Raw genomic sequence first — 17,288 nt, 5'->3', positions numbered from 1 at the left:
CTTAAACTGCATTAATTCGACAATGTAGACACACCCAAGGAGGCAATCTATGCAAAAATGGGTGGCCACCCCTAGCCTCCACACAACACAAGAATCCCAAAGCGATCATGAATATGATATTGTTTATTGTTACTGTATCAGAAACATCGGTCGACAACAAAGGGAAGTCCTACCTTAGCCTTACCTCCTACTGACCCGGGTTGAATGCAATGCTGGTCCAGCCATAAACTCCAGAAAGTTGGGGTTTGGTGTTACTGAGAAATGGGTTTCCATCTCATTCCTCATCTAAGTATTATAAGAGAGATGGAATCCCATAGAAATTGTCACTGGCATGGGCAAAAAAGTTTGGAATGGGCATGGGTTGACTTGCAAACTAGATTCCCAGATTCCCTTTTTAAATACTGATCAGTCAGGAACTTTTCAGACTCCTGACTACCTGTCTCTGCTTTTGTTCGTCTGCTCTTTCGATCATTCTAAATTAGGCCCTGAACCATATTTTCAACACACGGTCTGCTCTCTTGACAATATTGCAGATGATTCCCTGAGTTGTTTTCGCCTTCATAGTATTCAGTCTTAGGAAACAAAAAGACAGTTCCACTTTTCAACCAGATCCACTTTTTGACGATGCTTTGCTCCTTAACCCACCGAATAAACCTTTAACAAAAAAAATACAGTGTGCTTTAGGAATTAAATTGAGGAGGTTCAGAAGCAATGGCTGGAATGCAGCTGGGGTCTTGCGCAAGTCGAAGCTGCCTTATGGAAGCGGTTCAGCATTTTTGTCTTATCGTCACAGGAGCAACAGGGTTCCAATTGTGCCGCCGGGTATGCTGGGTGCCTATTCTCTGCTGTGGCACATCAGTTGTGGAAATGTTGCACTGGTGTAGCTTTGCACAGGGGAGCATAACAAGCAGCCGAAGTGTTGTTTCTCCAGCACTGGAACAGTTGGACTCCGCATTGGGCACCAGCTTTTAATTCCTTTTCTTGACGATTCTCAAGATGGCTTGTTCAAACCAATTGCTTCTACGCCTCGTCCCCAAACCAGAATCCACATTAAGGGCCCTCTCTCTTGGATGTCCAAAGAAGCCAAGCTGTTGCAAACTAGGACCAATAACATTGCTTGGTTCTCTAAGGGGATGTACAGCCTAGTGGTTAGAGAGGTAATCAGTCAAGATCAAAATCTCCGCCTTTGACAAAAGTAAAACGGGATCCATCTTACGGAGCTCTCTCAAGCTCCTTCCACAGCAGTGAAAACAAACAGAGAAGGCTGGAGGCATCCCTTTGGATAGCTGAGAGTGGCCTGGAAACTACAACTCTTTACTAACTAGATCTGGAGTCTGGATGGAAAAATAAAAAGTCTACTCTTTCGGTCCCCTTTCTCATAATAATTAGGGACCTAGTTGGTTGGAGACGCTACTAGTTTTAGTTCCATTTTGGAGAGGAGAAGAAAAGGGCCGACAGTTCTCCCAAGAGCCTCCCAGTTTGGAAAAGCAACATCTGGAAGAAGGTGGAAAGGAAGGGGGAGTGAATACAGCTGCCTTTCTGTGTCCATTCACAGATTCTGCAACTTTTCCCCCACTGGTCCCATAAAGGAAGAGTCTACTCCTTGCCAGCAATGTGAATGGTTGAGTTCGGATTCATGGTTCCTTGCGGGCCATTGAGCAAGGAGCGATGTCTCCAACGTCTATGCCATGCCTGTGAGAGGCTTGCAAAGAAACCCATCTCCTTCCTTTCAGAGCAGAAGGCAAGTCCCCGATTTGGTGGTGGTCGAGGAGACCGGGGCATTGCGGTCCAGATCCTTGGGGATAGTGCCCTTGGTGCCCCACACGTTCAGCTCTCCGAAGATGCCCGTCTCGATCATCTCCTCCTGCCAAGGGATGGGGATGTTCCCCGAGGAGAAGTCATCGTAGAACTCTTTGTCCTTGTCGTCCAGAACCACGCCTTTCACCGTTGAGAAGGCACCCACGTCGCCGATGTCTTTGGCGTAGACCACTTTGGGGTCCGGCACAAAAGGTGGTTCGATCAGACCTGAGCGAGAGAAGAAGAAACGGGAGTCGCGACGTTCGTAATTGGCACAATTCTGAGCCGATCAATCACTGTCTTGCCAACTAAATGGGAAAACTGCGTATCCTGACCAGAGTCTACATCAGGCATGGGCAAACTTTGTCCCTCCAGGTGTTTAGGACTCCAACTCCCACCATTCCTAACAGCCTCAGGCCCTTTAATTTTGCCCCTCAGCCGCTTAAGCGGCTGAGAGCCTGAGGCTGTTAGGAATGGTGGGAGTTGCAGTCCAAAACACTTGGAGAGAGGGCCCAAGTTTGCCCATGCCTGGTATATAGGGCAACTTTTGAATCTGTTCCCATCACTTCATAAAATGCAGATTTTCCCCCTGTCTCCAAAGCAAAGTGTAAACAAGTTCAGGAAGATGGATGTGTTCACACTTGCCCTGCCAAGCAGCCCTTATTAGCTTTGGCAGGGAAATTATTTGGGATTTCATAAGGGCCCTTCGGCAAACATGAAAGCTTTGCAATGCAAAAGGTTGTGGCAGCTGATCGCGTGCAAACTTTGCCTCGCCTTGTTTGCAAAAGCTCTGCCATATTTCTTTATTCAGAGTTTGGAAACGTAAGTGTCCGTGCAAACGCAATCACATTAAAGGAAATTAATTGGCCCTAAAAACAATCGTTATGAAAACAATCTGTCGCTTTGATCATTATTTAATGTATTTCTAGCACAGCGATTCCAAAGTCTGGTCACTTCCGACGTACTCATTTATTTAATTGCCTGATGGTGATTTGACAGAGGATAATCCCACTGATTAGATAGGTTGCTAACTGGAACTGATAATAAGATTTGGATCAATAAAAACTGGAAATTGATGAACAATTGAAATGACTGAAATCATTGATGAAAGTGCGGATTTTTAAACAGATTTATTCCTATGTGATTTAGACTATAGACCTGGGTTTGATTTCCACTTTGGCACTTTGAGTTTTGCTTATGAGAAGAAAGCGGGATGGAATACTACTACTACTACTACTACTAACAACAACAACAACAACAACAACAACAACAACAACAACAACCACCACCACCACCACAGTGGATTTTTAAAAATGAATTCTTCCCATGCACTGATTGTAAGTAGGTTAGTGGTTTGACTGTTGACTCTCGTGATTACAGTTTGAATCTCACTTTGCATAACAACAACAACAACAACAACAACGACAACAACAACAACAGGAAAAATTCAGCCATTATCAGGACCTCAAGATCGAACTGCAAAGGCTTTGGCATAAACCAGTACAGGTGGTCCCGATGGTAATCGGCACACTGGGTGCCGTGCCAAAAGATCCCAGCCAGCATTTGGAAACAATAAACATTGACAAAATGACGATCTATCAACTGCAAAAGGCCACCGGACTGGGATCTGCGCACGTCATCTGAAAATACATCACACAGTCCTAAACGCTTCGGAAATGTTCAACTTGTGATTCTGTGATACGAAATCCAGCATATATATCTCATTTGTTGTGTCACACTATGCCTCTCTGTGTCAATAATAATAATAATAATAATCCCTGCTCAGCCGTGGATCTCACTGGGGGACTTTAGGTCAGGTGCGCTCTCTCAGCTTCAGAGTGAGAGCATGAAAAACCTCTTCTAAGCACATTTTGCCAAGAAACCCCCCAAAACGGCAGATGGAAGAGCCGCTGTATTAGCTTAATACAGGCAGGGGGCAAACTGGGCCTCCAGGTGTTTTGAACTTCAACTCCCACAGTTCCTAACAGCCTATCGGCTGTTAGGAATTGTGGGAGTTGACGTCCAAAACACCTGGAGGGCCCAAATTGGCCCATGGCTGTCTTAGTAGCTTGGAGATGAAGAGAGAAGTGGTGGTGGGAAAGCTGTGTGGCCTTCCTGTCCTGGCTGTTGTTACCTGCCTCTAGCCGTCCCCAGTTGATGGGCTTGAAGAGCGCATGGTTCTTTAGTTCGCTGCACTCATTGTTCTTGAAGCCCAGCCGGTTGGCTGGGTCTTTGGCCATCAGGGCATCCAGACAGGCTTTGCAGTCTGCGCTGAACTTGTCATCGGGATACGTCACCGGGTCATTCAGGATACGGCGGGTCACCTCCTTGTTTTCTACCTGCAGAAGCAGATACAGATATACCATTATAGCCATCCTGGCTACAGTGCTAGGGAATTCTGGGACTTGTAGCACATTTGGGCAGAGAAGGAGAAAGATGTTGTGGAATTGCAACTTCCTAGAACTGCACATTCATCTGAGCGGTGTCAAGCTCCATTCATTCAGTGCTGTTCCAAACATTTCATTTATATACGAGGGCTATCCAGAAAGTAGGTTACGTTTTGGATTTTAAAAAGGACAAAGTATAGGATAAATTATTTACCATATGCAGCTGAAAGACACATTCCAAGACTACAATCTCATGTAATCCCCATTGAAATTTAGGCACATTTCATATAGATAAATGAGTTGAAAAGTACTGCTCCAGTAAATTCCCCGCTTGTGTCCTCAGCTCTTCCCCCTTCTCCCTTCCTGCAGCGTAGCCAAAACGCTGCACTGCCAGCCACGCCCCCATTGTTGGAAACGGAGGAAAGAGGCGGCAAATTTACTGGGGCAGTACTTTTCCAACTCATTTATCTATATGAAATGTGCCTAAATTTCAATGGGGATTACATGAGATTGTAGTCTTGGAATGTGTCTTTCACCACTGCCCAATTAGTATGCAGATTAATAAAGAACTGACTACAAAATATTGGAGACTAAATAAAAATTTATTGAGACAAGAAGAGGATATAAGTAAGATTAACGAGATGACGACCGAGTATTTCAGGTTCAATGATAATGGGGAGACCAGCCCGCAAATTGTCTGGGATGCTTACAAGGCGGTAGCAAGGGGGTTTTTGATTCAACTCAACTCTGGGAAAAAGAAAAAGAGAGAAGCAGAGGAGGAAAATCTGAAAAGAGAAATAATGAGGAGGGAAAAAGAACTGAAAAATAAGCCTAGAAATAAAAAATTAGTAAGAAGCTTAGAACTTCTAAAAGAACAAAAAAAGAGCCTGGAAATAGAGAACATGGCTAGACAATTAAAATGGCTTAAGCAAAACTCTTTCGAAAACGCAAACAAACCAGGGAGGTGGCTAGCTCGACTAATAAGAAAGAAGAAACAAAATCAACAAATAACGAAAATTAGAATACAAGATAGAATAACAACCATAGAGAAAGAGATAAAGGAAGCATTCAAGTTTTTCTATGAAAATTTGTATAAGGATGAAGGTATTAACCCCGAAAGAGTGATGGAGTATCTAGGTAAACAGAAACTAGAAAAGATATCAGAGGAACAAAGATTAAAACTCAATAAAGAAATTTCAGAAGAAGAAATCCTTAAAGTAATCAGAAAATTAGAAAGCAACAAAGCTCCAGGGCCTGATGGCTTTACAGGAGGATTTTATAAATTGGAACATAGTGAAGTAATTAGATATTTACGAAAATTAATGAATATAGCCTTACAAGAAGGAGTTGTCCCGGATTCATGGAAAGAAGCAAGGATTACAATGATCCCGAAAGAGGGATCAGATTTAACGGATGTTAGGAACTTCAGACCCATATCGCTATTAAATTCGGACTATAAAATCTTTACCAAAATTTTAGCAAACAGATTAAATGAATTTTTATCGGACTGGATAAGTGAAGAACAAACAGGGTTTTTGCCATCAAGAAATATTAAAGATAACGTACGCACAATAATTGATGCAATTGAATACTATGACCAAAACATTCAAAAAGAAGTAGGATTTTTAGCATTAGATGCCGAAAAGGCTTTTGATAATTTAAATTGGCAGTTTTTCAAATTAATGTTTCAGGAATTAGATATTGGCCTGCAATTCCAGAACGGGATCAATAGCATTTACAGCGACCAATGGGCTAGGATCATAATAAATGGGGATGTAACAGAGAAATTCAGAATTGAAAAAGGTACGAGACAGGGATGCCCGCTATCCCCTTTAATATTTATTTTTGTGCTAGAATTACTCCTTAAAGCGATCAATAGGGATGAGAAGTTACAAGGGATAAGAATTGATAAACAAAATTATAAATACAGGGCTTTTGCCGACGATGTTATATGTATTATTGAACATCCAAAACAGAATATACATAATTGGTTCGACAAAATTGGGGAATTTGGGAGGGTAGCAGGATTTAAGATTAACAAAAAGAAAACGATGATTCTCACTAAAAATATGTCCAAGGAAAAACAAAAGGAATTGAAAGACACTTCAGGACTAGAAACTCCATCTAAAATCAAATACTTGGGTATTTGGATCTCAGCCAAAAATAATCAACTATTAGACCTAAACTATACACTTAAATGGTCTGAAATCCAGCAAGACTTAAAGAAATGGACTAGCTTGAATCTCTCATTAATGGGAAGAATAGCAGCAATCAAAATGAATATTCTTCCCAGATTAATGTACCTATTCCAAAATATCCCGATTATTAGGAAACCCAAACTATTCAAAGATTGGCAGAAAGAAATAATGAAATTTATATGGAAAAATAAAAGACCCAGAATAAAGTATACCACAATGATATCCACAAAAAATACAGGAGGATTTGGTGTCCCTGACTTGAGATTATACCACGAAGCTAATGCTTTGTATTGGATTAAAGACTGGATTAAATTGGAGAAAAAAAATTATTAATTTTGGAAGGTCATGACCTAAGGAGAGGGTGGCATGGGTACCTCTGGTACGAAAAGTCAAAAATTGAAAAACAATTTGGAAATCACTACATTAGGTCAGCCCTGTTCAGAACTTGGGAAAAATATAAAAAATACTTTCACTCCAGAACTCCGATTTGGTTGTCACCATTAGAAGCCAACCACAGAAGGCTACTGGGCTGGTTAAAATGGCCCACATACAAAGAAATTTTGTTGGTTGAAACAGGGAATGTGGGAGCACCGAAACTAAAAGAGTTGGAGGAAATCCAAAGGATAAATAAGAATATAACATGGTATCACTATATCCAACTAAAAGAAGCCTACAAAAAAGATCTAATTATAGGATTCGATATGGAGCAAGGGTTTTGGGAAAAACTCCTTCAAATAGGAAAAAAAATATTTCCATATTATATAACAAACTACTGAGCTGGATGACAGAATCAGAGATAATTACCAATTCTATGGTCCAGTGGGCTAGAAACATAGGAAGATCTATTTTAATACAGGAATGGGAATCAATTTGGCGAGTTAAAATGAAATACACCTATTCCACAGATCTGAAGGAAAATTGGTTGAAAACCATACATAGGTGGTATCTCACACCAAAAAAATTAGGACAAATGTATAAAAATGTTAATGCAAGCTGCTGGAGGTGTAGAGAACAAATAGGTTCATACATACATATGTGGTGGAGTTGCAAGAAAGTCAAAAAGTATTGGGAAATGATATTAGAGGAATGCAATAAAATTTTAGGAACACAATTCGAACTTAAACCCGAGCTTCTCCTACTAGGGCTATATGACCATCAGGATAATGTGGATTCTAATACAGATAAACTTTTCACCTTTTTCATCACGGCAGCAAGAATGGTAATCGCCAAGTACTGGAAATCCGAGAAACCATTGATGAAAGACTGGTGGGTTGACAAAGTGACTGATATAAAAGATATGGACAAGTTAACCTTCTTATTAAAGAAGAAGGATGGCAGAAAAACAAAAGAGACGGACTGGTCCTGTTTGGAGGATTATTTAAAGAAATAAAGAGACTGTAAACAAGTGAAGGCAAAAACGACAGAAGAGTAGGAAGAGAGAAGCATTAAGACAGGAAGTCGCCACACCCCCCCCCCCCTATTCTCCCCTCTAACTGACCCGTACCTATCATACCTTAGATTCACCCAAACTCCCTTCTCCCTTCCCTTCCCCTTCCTTCCTCCCCATTAGTCCTATCTACATACCCCTCCCTTATCAAAGTCAAAACCTTCTCTTTCCTTCCCTCACTTTCCACCTCCCCTTCCTCCCTCCTTTCCCTTTGTTTCTCCTTTCCCCCCATCCCCAATGTGTTTTGTTTTGTCAAAATTAATAAAAACTATTTAAAAAAAAAAGGAATGTGTCTTTCAGCTGCATATGGTAAATGATTTATCCTATACTTTGTCCTTTTTAAAATCCAAAACATAACCTACTTTCTGGATAGCCCTCGTATGATGCTCTTTTTTAGATATGCATCATTTCTGCAACACAGAAATTGAATACAGTGTGTGTGTGTGTGTGTGTGTATATATATATATATATATATATATATGATGTATTGCTTATTTCACATAGAGGTTTCTCATTACATTTGTGCGACACACCAACACACTGCAGGCGACACACCAATGTGTCGGGACACACTGTGTGGAAAGCTCTGGTGTGCTGTCGAATGAGATTTGAACCTGAATCTCGAGGCCCATCATCCAGCGCTTTTTAGCCCTCTAGAAGTTATTGGATTGCAACTTCCAGCAAAGCCAACAGCAAGGGAAGCTGGGAATTCCAGTCCAACAATATATAGATGGATACAGGATTCCCATTCCTTCCCTAAATGCTTCAGAGATACTCAATCAGTATCATACGGTCATAGAATCATAAGGCTTGAAGTCCCCTAAAGGGTATCTAGTCCAACCCCCTTCTGCCAGGTAGGAAAATACAATCCAAGCCATCCCAACAGATGGCCATCCAGCTTCTGCTTCAAAATTTCCAGAGAAAGGAACTTCAAGGCAGTCTATTCCAATAACAGCTCTTACTCTCAGGAAGTATTTCGTAAAGTTTAGGGGGGAAATTTCTTTTATGGTATCTCTGAATCCATGGCTCCATTGCCTCCTAGTCTTATCCAGCCAATTATTTGCCTTCCAGCTAACCCAAAAGGCTGTATTTGGCCTCCTACATAAATGATGCTATTTTGCCACATTTGTATTTTGGAGCAGTTCTGGGTTCAAACTCAACAATTGAGGATTTGAGACAACATTTGCCAAACTCTGCTTTGGATAGCCCCAGGTTTGGACTAAAATAAGCCTTCCCTTTGGATGTTGCCAACTGCCATTGGCCATGCTGGCAACTGGGGAGTTCTGGGACCTGCAGTCCCTCTGAGAGAAGGCATTACCTTCTCGCGTCGGCTGCGGAAAGGTCCCTTGGCGGCGATCATCTCAAAGATGGTGACTCCGAGGGTGAAGTAGTCCACGCTGGAGTCGTATTCCTCCCCTTTGAGCAGCTCCGGAGCCATGAATCCTATTGCGATGGAGAAAGAGAGAGAAGTGAAACAGTAACCCACCACTGGATTGGGGGAAAAAGGTGCTTTTGGAAGGGAAGAAAACTCCCAGAATCCACTGATCACAAAGCCACTGGAGTTAGCAGAGCTGTAATGATAAGTGAACTCGTTTTCATTGCTCTATTTAGATCAGGCATGGGCAAACTTCAGTCCTCCTCCAGGTGTTTTGGACTCCAACTCCCAGCATTCCTAACAGCCTCAGGCCCCTTCCTTTTGCCCCTCAGCCGCTTAAGCGGCTGAGGGGCAAAAGGAAAGGGCCTGAGGCTCTTAGGAATGCTGGGAGTTGAAGTCCAAAACACCTGGAGGAAGACTGAAGTTTGTCCATGCCTGCCTTCAGATGTTGGAATGATTTAAACAAACACACACAATGATTGTTACTGAAACAGCGCTGCGTGTGGCTCACAAACAAAAGGGACATTGGCCATTTCAACATTCTCTGTTTGGCTTGGGAAAAGATATTTGCATGATCCCAACATCTTCATGCTTAGACATCCAAAGACAAAACTACAAAACCTGGATCAAGCTGCTACCATATTTATATCTATTCCTTTCTGTATAACTGTTATCCTTTTATATAATGCATCTATTTACCAGGTATGAAATGTATAAACTACTTTTATTCTACCTTACTCTTAAATGTCTAAACTGCTTGATTCAAGCCAAAGGGCCATTACTCTGGAATGCATTCTCAGCCTCAGACAGTAGCACCCAACTGCTCCATTGCAGCCACCTCAACAGACTTCCTGAAGATCCTCCCTTTGTTTGGATTGCTGTGAGTTTTCCGGGCTGCCTGGCCATGTTCCAAAAGCATTCTCTCCTGATGTTGCACCCACATCTATGGCAGGCATCCTCAGAGGTGTGAGGTCTGTTGGAAACTAGGCAAGTGAGGTTTATATACCTGTGGAATAATGTCCAGGGTGGGAGAAAGAACTCTTGTCTGTTGGAAGCAAGTGTGAATGTTGCAATTGGCCACCTTGATTAGCACTGAATAGCCTTGCAGCTTCAAAGCCTGGCCGCTTCCTGCCTGGGGGCAATCTTTGTTGGGAGGTGTCAGCTGGTCTGATTGTTTCCTGTCTGGAATTCCCCTGTTTTCTGAGTGTTGTTCTTTATTTACTGTCCTGATTTTAGAGTTTTTTTTAATACTGGTGGCCAGATTTTGTTCATTTCCATGGTTTCCTCCTTTTTGTTGAAGTTGTCTACATGCTTGTGGATTTCAGTGGCTTTTCTGTGTAGTGAGAGTTGTGAGAGGTGTCCAGCATTTCTGTATTCTCAAATAATATGCTGCGTCCAGGTTGATTCATCAAGTGCTCTACTATGGCTGACTTCTCTGGTTGGATTAGTCTGCAGTGCCTTTCATGTTCCTTAAAGCAAACATGTTGGTTTGCTTCCAGAAGCAGAAGACCTGGAATGCACTTCTTTTGTTGTTTTCTAAAAACCCTGCCTTTGTTTAATATAAAAATAGATTAAGCTATATTTCCAGGCTGTCTCCTCCCATGGGGATGGCTCTGCAGCCTTCACTTGTGACCAATCCCGGTGTGGGTCCTATCCAGTCTCTTTTCTGGCCAACCAGAGACAAGGGAGGGATAATTCAAATGGGGGCAATGATAACTTGTTTTTATAAAATTGTTTTGCACAGCACATGCTTTCTTATGCTTGTACTTTTGGTCTTGGCCAAGAATGCTATGAAACACCTCTGTTCCATCCCCCAGGGTTTTGATTTGCATTGTTCCATAGTTGTAGGGAATAGCATTCCTTTTGCATTTTTCCAGGCTTGATGCAGACTCAGCAGCACTCTGACAGTTAGCCATTAGCAGAGATTTGTAACCATTCTGCAAAGCCTTTGCTGCTGAAAGCTTGCAAAGTATCCTTTTGTTTTTGAGACCTCCCCTTTTCCGGGGGATGAATAGTGCTTGTGTGGTCAAGCCAGGCCAGCTCAGACAAGCCATCGTAAGTACTGACCTCTTTCCTTTGAAACCAGTGCTGAGCTCAGATAGGGAAAGACCTGCTCTTTCTAATGCAGCAACTCGGCACTGGGGCAGAGAATATCTCAGGATTTCTCTGCCATTGGAAGAAGCTCCAACTACATCATCTCCAAACTAGCTTTGAGCTTAGATAGGGAAAGATTTGCTCTTTCTAATATAGCAGCTCAGGGCTAGGGTAGAGAGCATCTCGGGATCTCTTCACCTTTGGAGGAAGTTAGCCCAGCAGCTAAGGGGAAAAGCAAAAAAGAAACATCTGCATGATTTTATAAGTTGACTATATTTGGAAACTTAACTATGTGTGCCAAGTCTGTCAAGGACTTTGAGAAAATAAAAATCTTGTTGGATGTTCAACTTGAAGTGGCCTTGGTTACTGGGACTCCTGAGTTTCGAGGCAAAGAAAGCAGCACATCTTAGTTTATCATAGATGCCCGGGTGTGACGGCATAACCTCTGTCCTTTGTCTTTGCTTCCTGGAGAGTCTTTAAACTGGTCATTGTTGGAGCTCAGCATCCTGATGCTGGGGATGCTGGGGATTCTGCCTCGGAGGATGAGGGGAATGGTGGATTTTTCAGTCTGTGTGTGACCAGACTGAACCTCAGTCAGAAATGCAGCCCGTAAATCAGAGAGCAGAACCAACAGCTACAAAATAATTAGAGGATGCTTGGGATTCCGTTTCTCTTCAGAATTGGTCTTCTTGGCCTTCAGAGGATTGGGTGTTACCCTGAGATTCAGATTATGGCTTCGCTCAGAAAGAGAGATTAATTAGAAGGCCAGAAAAGCTTTTGTGAGAAGCAGTGCTTGAAACCCAGGTGCTGAAGAGATGATCTCATGGCTTCATGGTCAGGTTTGAGCTTAAATTGAGTGATATTTTCCTGTTCTCTTTAAAGCAGACAATGTTGCGTTAATATTGTTCCTGCAATAGCTTTGCTTTGGAAAAGTTCCTGTTTTCATGCTTATGGATGTATGTCTATGTTCCTGATTTCACAGATTTCATGTGCCTTGCTATCTTGGACTATTGGTCTTTGTATTTTTGAACTATTGCTATTTTATAGCACCTTTTTGACTGCCTTTTGGGAAAAAGCCTATTTTCCCTTTTGTGTTTGCTTTTTGTAAATAAACTGCTGTAGTTAGCTCATACCGGGCTCTGTATGGTACTGGGTGTCCTGTTTTGTCTTTCAAGAACAGCTTTAAAACACTGTGGTAAGTAAATGAAAACTGCTTTATTTCAGCAAAACATAAAGAACAGCACACTCAGTGGAATAATACAAAATGAAGCAGGGAAGCCTTAGGGCAAGCACAGTTCTTAGTCTCTGATAAATTCCCAAATCAAATAGCAGTCTTACTTTAGACAAAGAAACAGCAATAAATCCTTAGGAGCAGTTTCCCAGATGCAGACTTGAAACAGGCACAAGGGGAGCGAAGAGTCAGTTTGTTACCAGCAAGAGCTGGCTGCACCTGCTTCTGCTTTATGGTCCTGAGTCCCCTCACAGCTGCTTATGGCAGTTCCTAATTACTCCACTGCATTGCTGGCAGCTATTCTAGCTGAATGACGTCTCTGCTCTGTTTCCTTTCACCTCTCCTGAAAAGTGGGTACTTTCTGGATACTTCGAATTGCCCCTCAGATTCATGAACACTTTCCTGCTCCCCTTCCTCTTCTGAAGAAGAAGAATCCCCAACACTGGGTGAAATGGTGTTTCTTCCCGGGCTAGAGTGCAACAGTTACTACCCTGTTTCCCCGAAAATAAGACATCCCCAAAAAATAAGACCTAGTAGAAGTTTTGCTGAATTGCTAAATATAAGGCCTCCCCCGAAAGTAAGACCTAGCAAAGTTTTTGTTTGGAAGCATTCCCAGTGCCTGCCAAACAGAACACCAGAGCATGTAGGATTGGTAAATGTACATTACCAGTTGTACATGGAAATAATGGTAGTATAACAAGAAATTCTTGATAGGATTCACAGTTTGTCTGGTTATGCTGGTTTGTGATGACAACTACTGTGCAGTATATAATAAATGTTCATTTTTTTTGTTCAACAATAAATGTGAATTCTTCTTCATAGAAAAATAAGACATCCCCTGAAAATAAGACCTAGCACATCTTTGGGAGCAAAAATTAATATAAGACACTGTCTTATTTTTGGGGAAAGACGGTAATTTTGGTGAGCGTGCTTGCCAGGCAGTTAGTTCCCTCTCATTTTATTGTGGTCTAAATCCCATATCATGATGAAGGATGCTAGGAGTTGCACCAACATATCATCCAGCTGTTGGTCTAGATTAATCCCCCACTTTTCCAGCCTCTTTTAAAATATCCCGGCTTCTCTCTCCTCCTTCGTTTCCCCCCTTTGAACTTAGTTATCTCAGGGTTCTGATGCACTCCCAAAAGCCCACCTGGTGTCCCAGCGTAGCCCTTGGTCTTGTCTTTTCCTTCAGGGAGCTCCACCGCCAAGCCCAGATCTGAAAGCCGGACATGCCCTGGGAGAGAACAGCAAAGCACCATTATAAGAAATCAATACAAAGAAGAATGAATGCAGCTTGAGACTGTCATGTCTCTATGCTATAGAGCAAGTATAGGCAAACCTGGGCCCTCCAGGTGTTTTGGACTCCAACTCCTACCATTCCTAACAGCCTCAGGCCCTTTCCTTTTGCCCTTCCACCGCTTAAGCGGCGGAGGGGCAAAAGGAAAGGGCCTGAGGCTGTGAGGAATGGTGGGAGTTGGAGTCCAAAGCACCTGGAGGGCCCAAGTTTGCCCATGCCTGATGTAATGCTTGCGAATGTGGAGGGCAAGGCAGGATTCCTGAGTTCGTTGGCATTTGGGTTTATTTTTAGCCAGCCTTGATACCGGATTAGCTCCCCGGGCGGTGACTCATGCCTCCAGCACCACTCTGCTTTTGCAAAGACCGTAAAGAAGCCTCGAGTGGGGAAAGAATACCTTGAAATATTCAGTAAAGAAACCCACTTTAGGAAATGAGGCTGATTTGCATTTTCTGGCTCAAATTGAAGCTTGGGATCAGCTTTTTGAGTGTTCAAGAAGTCAAGGGCAAACTACACATCCCAGAATCCCATAGCAGTGAGATGTGGCTGTTCAAGCAGTGTCAAACTGAATTAATTCTATAATGTAGATGCGCCATTTTTATGTGATTTTTCTCCAGAGTTTGGAAAAGGAAAAGGTTGTTATGGTTTTGGAAGTACAGCTCCCAGAATCCCCAAATTATTCTGGCCATTGGGAGATATGGTAAATATGGTTTGTGTTGTCGAAGGCTTTCATGGTCGGAATCACTGGGTTGCTGTGAGTTTTCCAGACTGTACGGCCATTTTCCAGAAGCATTCTCTCCTGACGTTTCGCTCACATCTATGGCAATTCTATTGTTTATTCTTGCAAATAAGTGACACATTGAACGAATAAAAATGGATTACATTACGTAACACAATTTGAAAAAAAATCCTTTCCTAGTTCGAAGGTGCCATTTAATTGTGTAATAATTACTTTGAAAATAGTTGCTCTGCTCCAGAAACTTTGTTTTTGTGGCTTTGAATTGGTTGAGACTCAATGATGACATTCATTGAAAAACTAGAGTAAAATGTGCTATAGCAGGATGTCCTGCAAAAACAAAGTTTTTGCACTTTAATAAACTTTCCCCGTGTTTTTTATGAAAGAACCAATTAGGAAATGACATTTATAACCCAGGAACAAAAATGATAGTATTACATAGTGTTATTTTCCTAACCCAAGGCTGTTTTCAGCTTCATTTCCAAGTGTCAAGGAAAGTGGAACATTTGAACTTTGCTAGAGGATGACGACGATGACAACAACAACAACAACAACAACAACAACAAAATAATAATAATAATAATAATAATAATAATAATAATAATAATCCTGCTTTGATTGAAGTCAAAAATCAGAAACTCCTCAAAGCACAGCAGACAAAAAACCAGTACAAGAAAACCACACTACAAACTAGAGCTGACAGCTGGCACAACAAAACATTGCATGGGAAGTTCCTTGACAAAATTGAAGGAAAAGCTGATAAGGAGAAGACCTGGCTCTGGCTCACGAATGGGACCCTGAAGAAGGAGACAGAAGGCCTGATCCTTGCAGCCCAGGAGCAAGACATCAGAACAAAGGCAATTCAGGCCAAGATCGAAAAATCAACTGATGACCCAAAGTGCAGACTCTGCAAGGAAACCGACGAAACCATTGATCATATCCTCAGCTGCTGTAAGAAAATTGCACAGACAGACTACAAACAGAGGCACAACTATGTGGCCCAAATGATTCATTGGAACTTATGCCTCAAGTACCACCTCCCAGCAGCAAAGAACTGGTGGGATCACAAACCTGCAAAAGTATTGGAGAATGAGCACGCAAAGATACTGTGGGACTTCCGAATCCAGACTGACAAAGTTCTGGAACACAACACACCAGACATCACAGTTGTGGAAAAGAACAAGGTTTGGATCATTGATGTCGCCATCCCAGGTGACAGTCGCATTGACGAAAAACAACAGGAAAAACTCAGCCGCTATCAGGACCTCAAGATTGAACTTCAAAGACTCTGGCAGAAACCAGTGCAGGTGGTCCCGGTGGTGATGGGCACACTGGGTGCCGTGCCAAAAGATCTCAGCCGGCATTTGGAAACAATAGACATTGACAAAATTACGATCTGCCAACTGCAAAAGGCCACCCTGCTGGGATCTGCACGCATCATCCGAAAATACATCACACAGTCCTAGACACTTGGGAAGTGTTCGACTTGTGATTTTGTGAAACGAAATCCAGCATGTCTATCTTGTTTGCTGTGTCATACAACGTCGTTGTGTCAATAATAATAATAATAATAATACATTGCACAGTCCTAAACACTTCAGAAGTGTTCGACTTGTGATTTTGTAGTACAAAATCCAGCATATATATCTCGTTTGCTGTGTCATACTATGTCTTTGTGTCAATAAAATAATAATAATAATAATAGATTTTGGGGTGGGGGATATATACATTACATCTTCCGAAAGCCCAATCTCCAATGTTTCGGGGTTAAATCTGTTGGATTATAACTCCCAACATTAACCTTTACATGGCCTAGGTCAGGAAGAAAATTATCCTGCTATCGTTTCACATTGAGAAATGGCCCCAGGCATGGCTGAAGACAAAGGAGACTTGAATGGGGGATGCTGGGCTCTGTAGTCTCCCCCCAAAAGGACCACCAAACATTTTCTGTACCTGCGTCGTCCAGGAGGACATTTTCCGGCTTCAGGTCCCGATAGATGATGCGGTTTTGATGCAGATGTTCTAAGCCGCAAATGATCTGAGCCGTGTAGAAAATGGTCCGGGATTCGGAAAGCCCTGGGTTCTTCTCGTCCACGTTATAAACATGGTATCTGTGAATGGGCAGGGGAAAGCAAAGTGACTGAATGCAAACCATTGTGCACATTCAAAAGTGCATTACTGTCCACACTTCTCAAGTTTTAACCCCAAAATATAAACTTTCAAAATTCCCCTATGGTTCAAGGGGGATGAGCAAGTAGAAACTAATCGAAATCCTCTGCCAACATCTTCAGTTCAAAGGGTCATTGGGGGAAATTAGTACAGTAGAGTCTCACTTATCCAAGCTTCACTTATCCAATGTTCTGTATTATCCAAGGCAGTCTGCCTTTTAGTAGTCAATGTTTTTGTAGTAAATGTTGCAATGTTTTGGTGCTAAATTCATAAATACAGTAATTACTACATAACATTACTGTGTATTGAACTGCTTTTTCTGTCAATTTTTTGTAAAACATTATGTTTTGTTGCTTAATTTGTAAAATCATAATGTAATTTTATGTTTCATAGGCTTTTTTCTTAATCCCTCCTTATTATCCAACATTTTCGCTTATCCAAGGATCTGCCGACCCATTTATGTTGGATAAGTGAGACTCTACTGTATTGAGTATAGTTGGCTGCTTTGGCTCTTTTAACAAAGGCAGCATACAAATAAATAAAACAATAATATTAATAAC

General features: G+C 41.9%; 1 protein-coding gene across 3 annotated transcripts in view; it reads right to left on the bottom strand.

Annotated features, from left to right (window-relative positions):
* Nucleotides 1-108: 108 nt before the first annotated feature.
* grk1 (G protein-coupled receptor kinase 1) overlaps nucleotides 109-17,288 on the bottom strand; it is a 79,189-nt gene continuing 62,009 nt past the window's right edge. For all 3 annotated transcript variants that reach the window (XM_062984538.1, XM_062984537.1, XM_062984539.1), the window contains 5 exons: nucleotides 16,513-16,670; nucleotides 13,680-13,763; nucleotides 9,148-9,272; nucleotides 3,932-4,136; nucleotides 109-2,025 (listed from right to left, as the gene is read on the bottom strand). In XM_062984538.1, coding sequence (XP_062840608.1) covers nucleotides 1,730-2,025; nucleotides 3,932-4,136; nucleotides 9,148-9,272; nucleotides 13,680-13,763; nucleotides 16,513-16,670 — 868 coding nt within the window. In that variant the 3' untranslated portion in view covers nucleotides 109-1,729. The remainder of the gene's footprint in view (nucleotides 2,026-3,931; nucleotides 4,137-9,147; nucleotides 9,273-13,679; nucleotides 13,764-16,512; nucleotides 16,671-17,288) is intronic.

The sequence above is a fragment of the Anolis carolinensis genome, chromosome 6 (genome assembly GCF_035594765.1).
Source record: "Anolis carolinensis isolate JA03-04 chromosome 6, rAnoCar3.1.pri, whole genome shotgun sequence".
Lineage (NCBI taxonomy): Eukaryota > Metazoa > Chordata > Lepidosauria > Squamata > Dactyloidae > Anolis > Anolis carolinensis.
The sequence above is the reverse complement of the archived record's forward strand: the minus strand, read 5'-3'. Positions and strand labels throughout refer to the sequence as shown.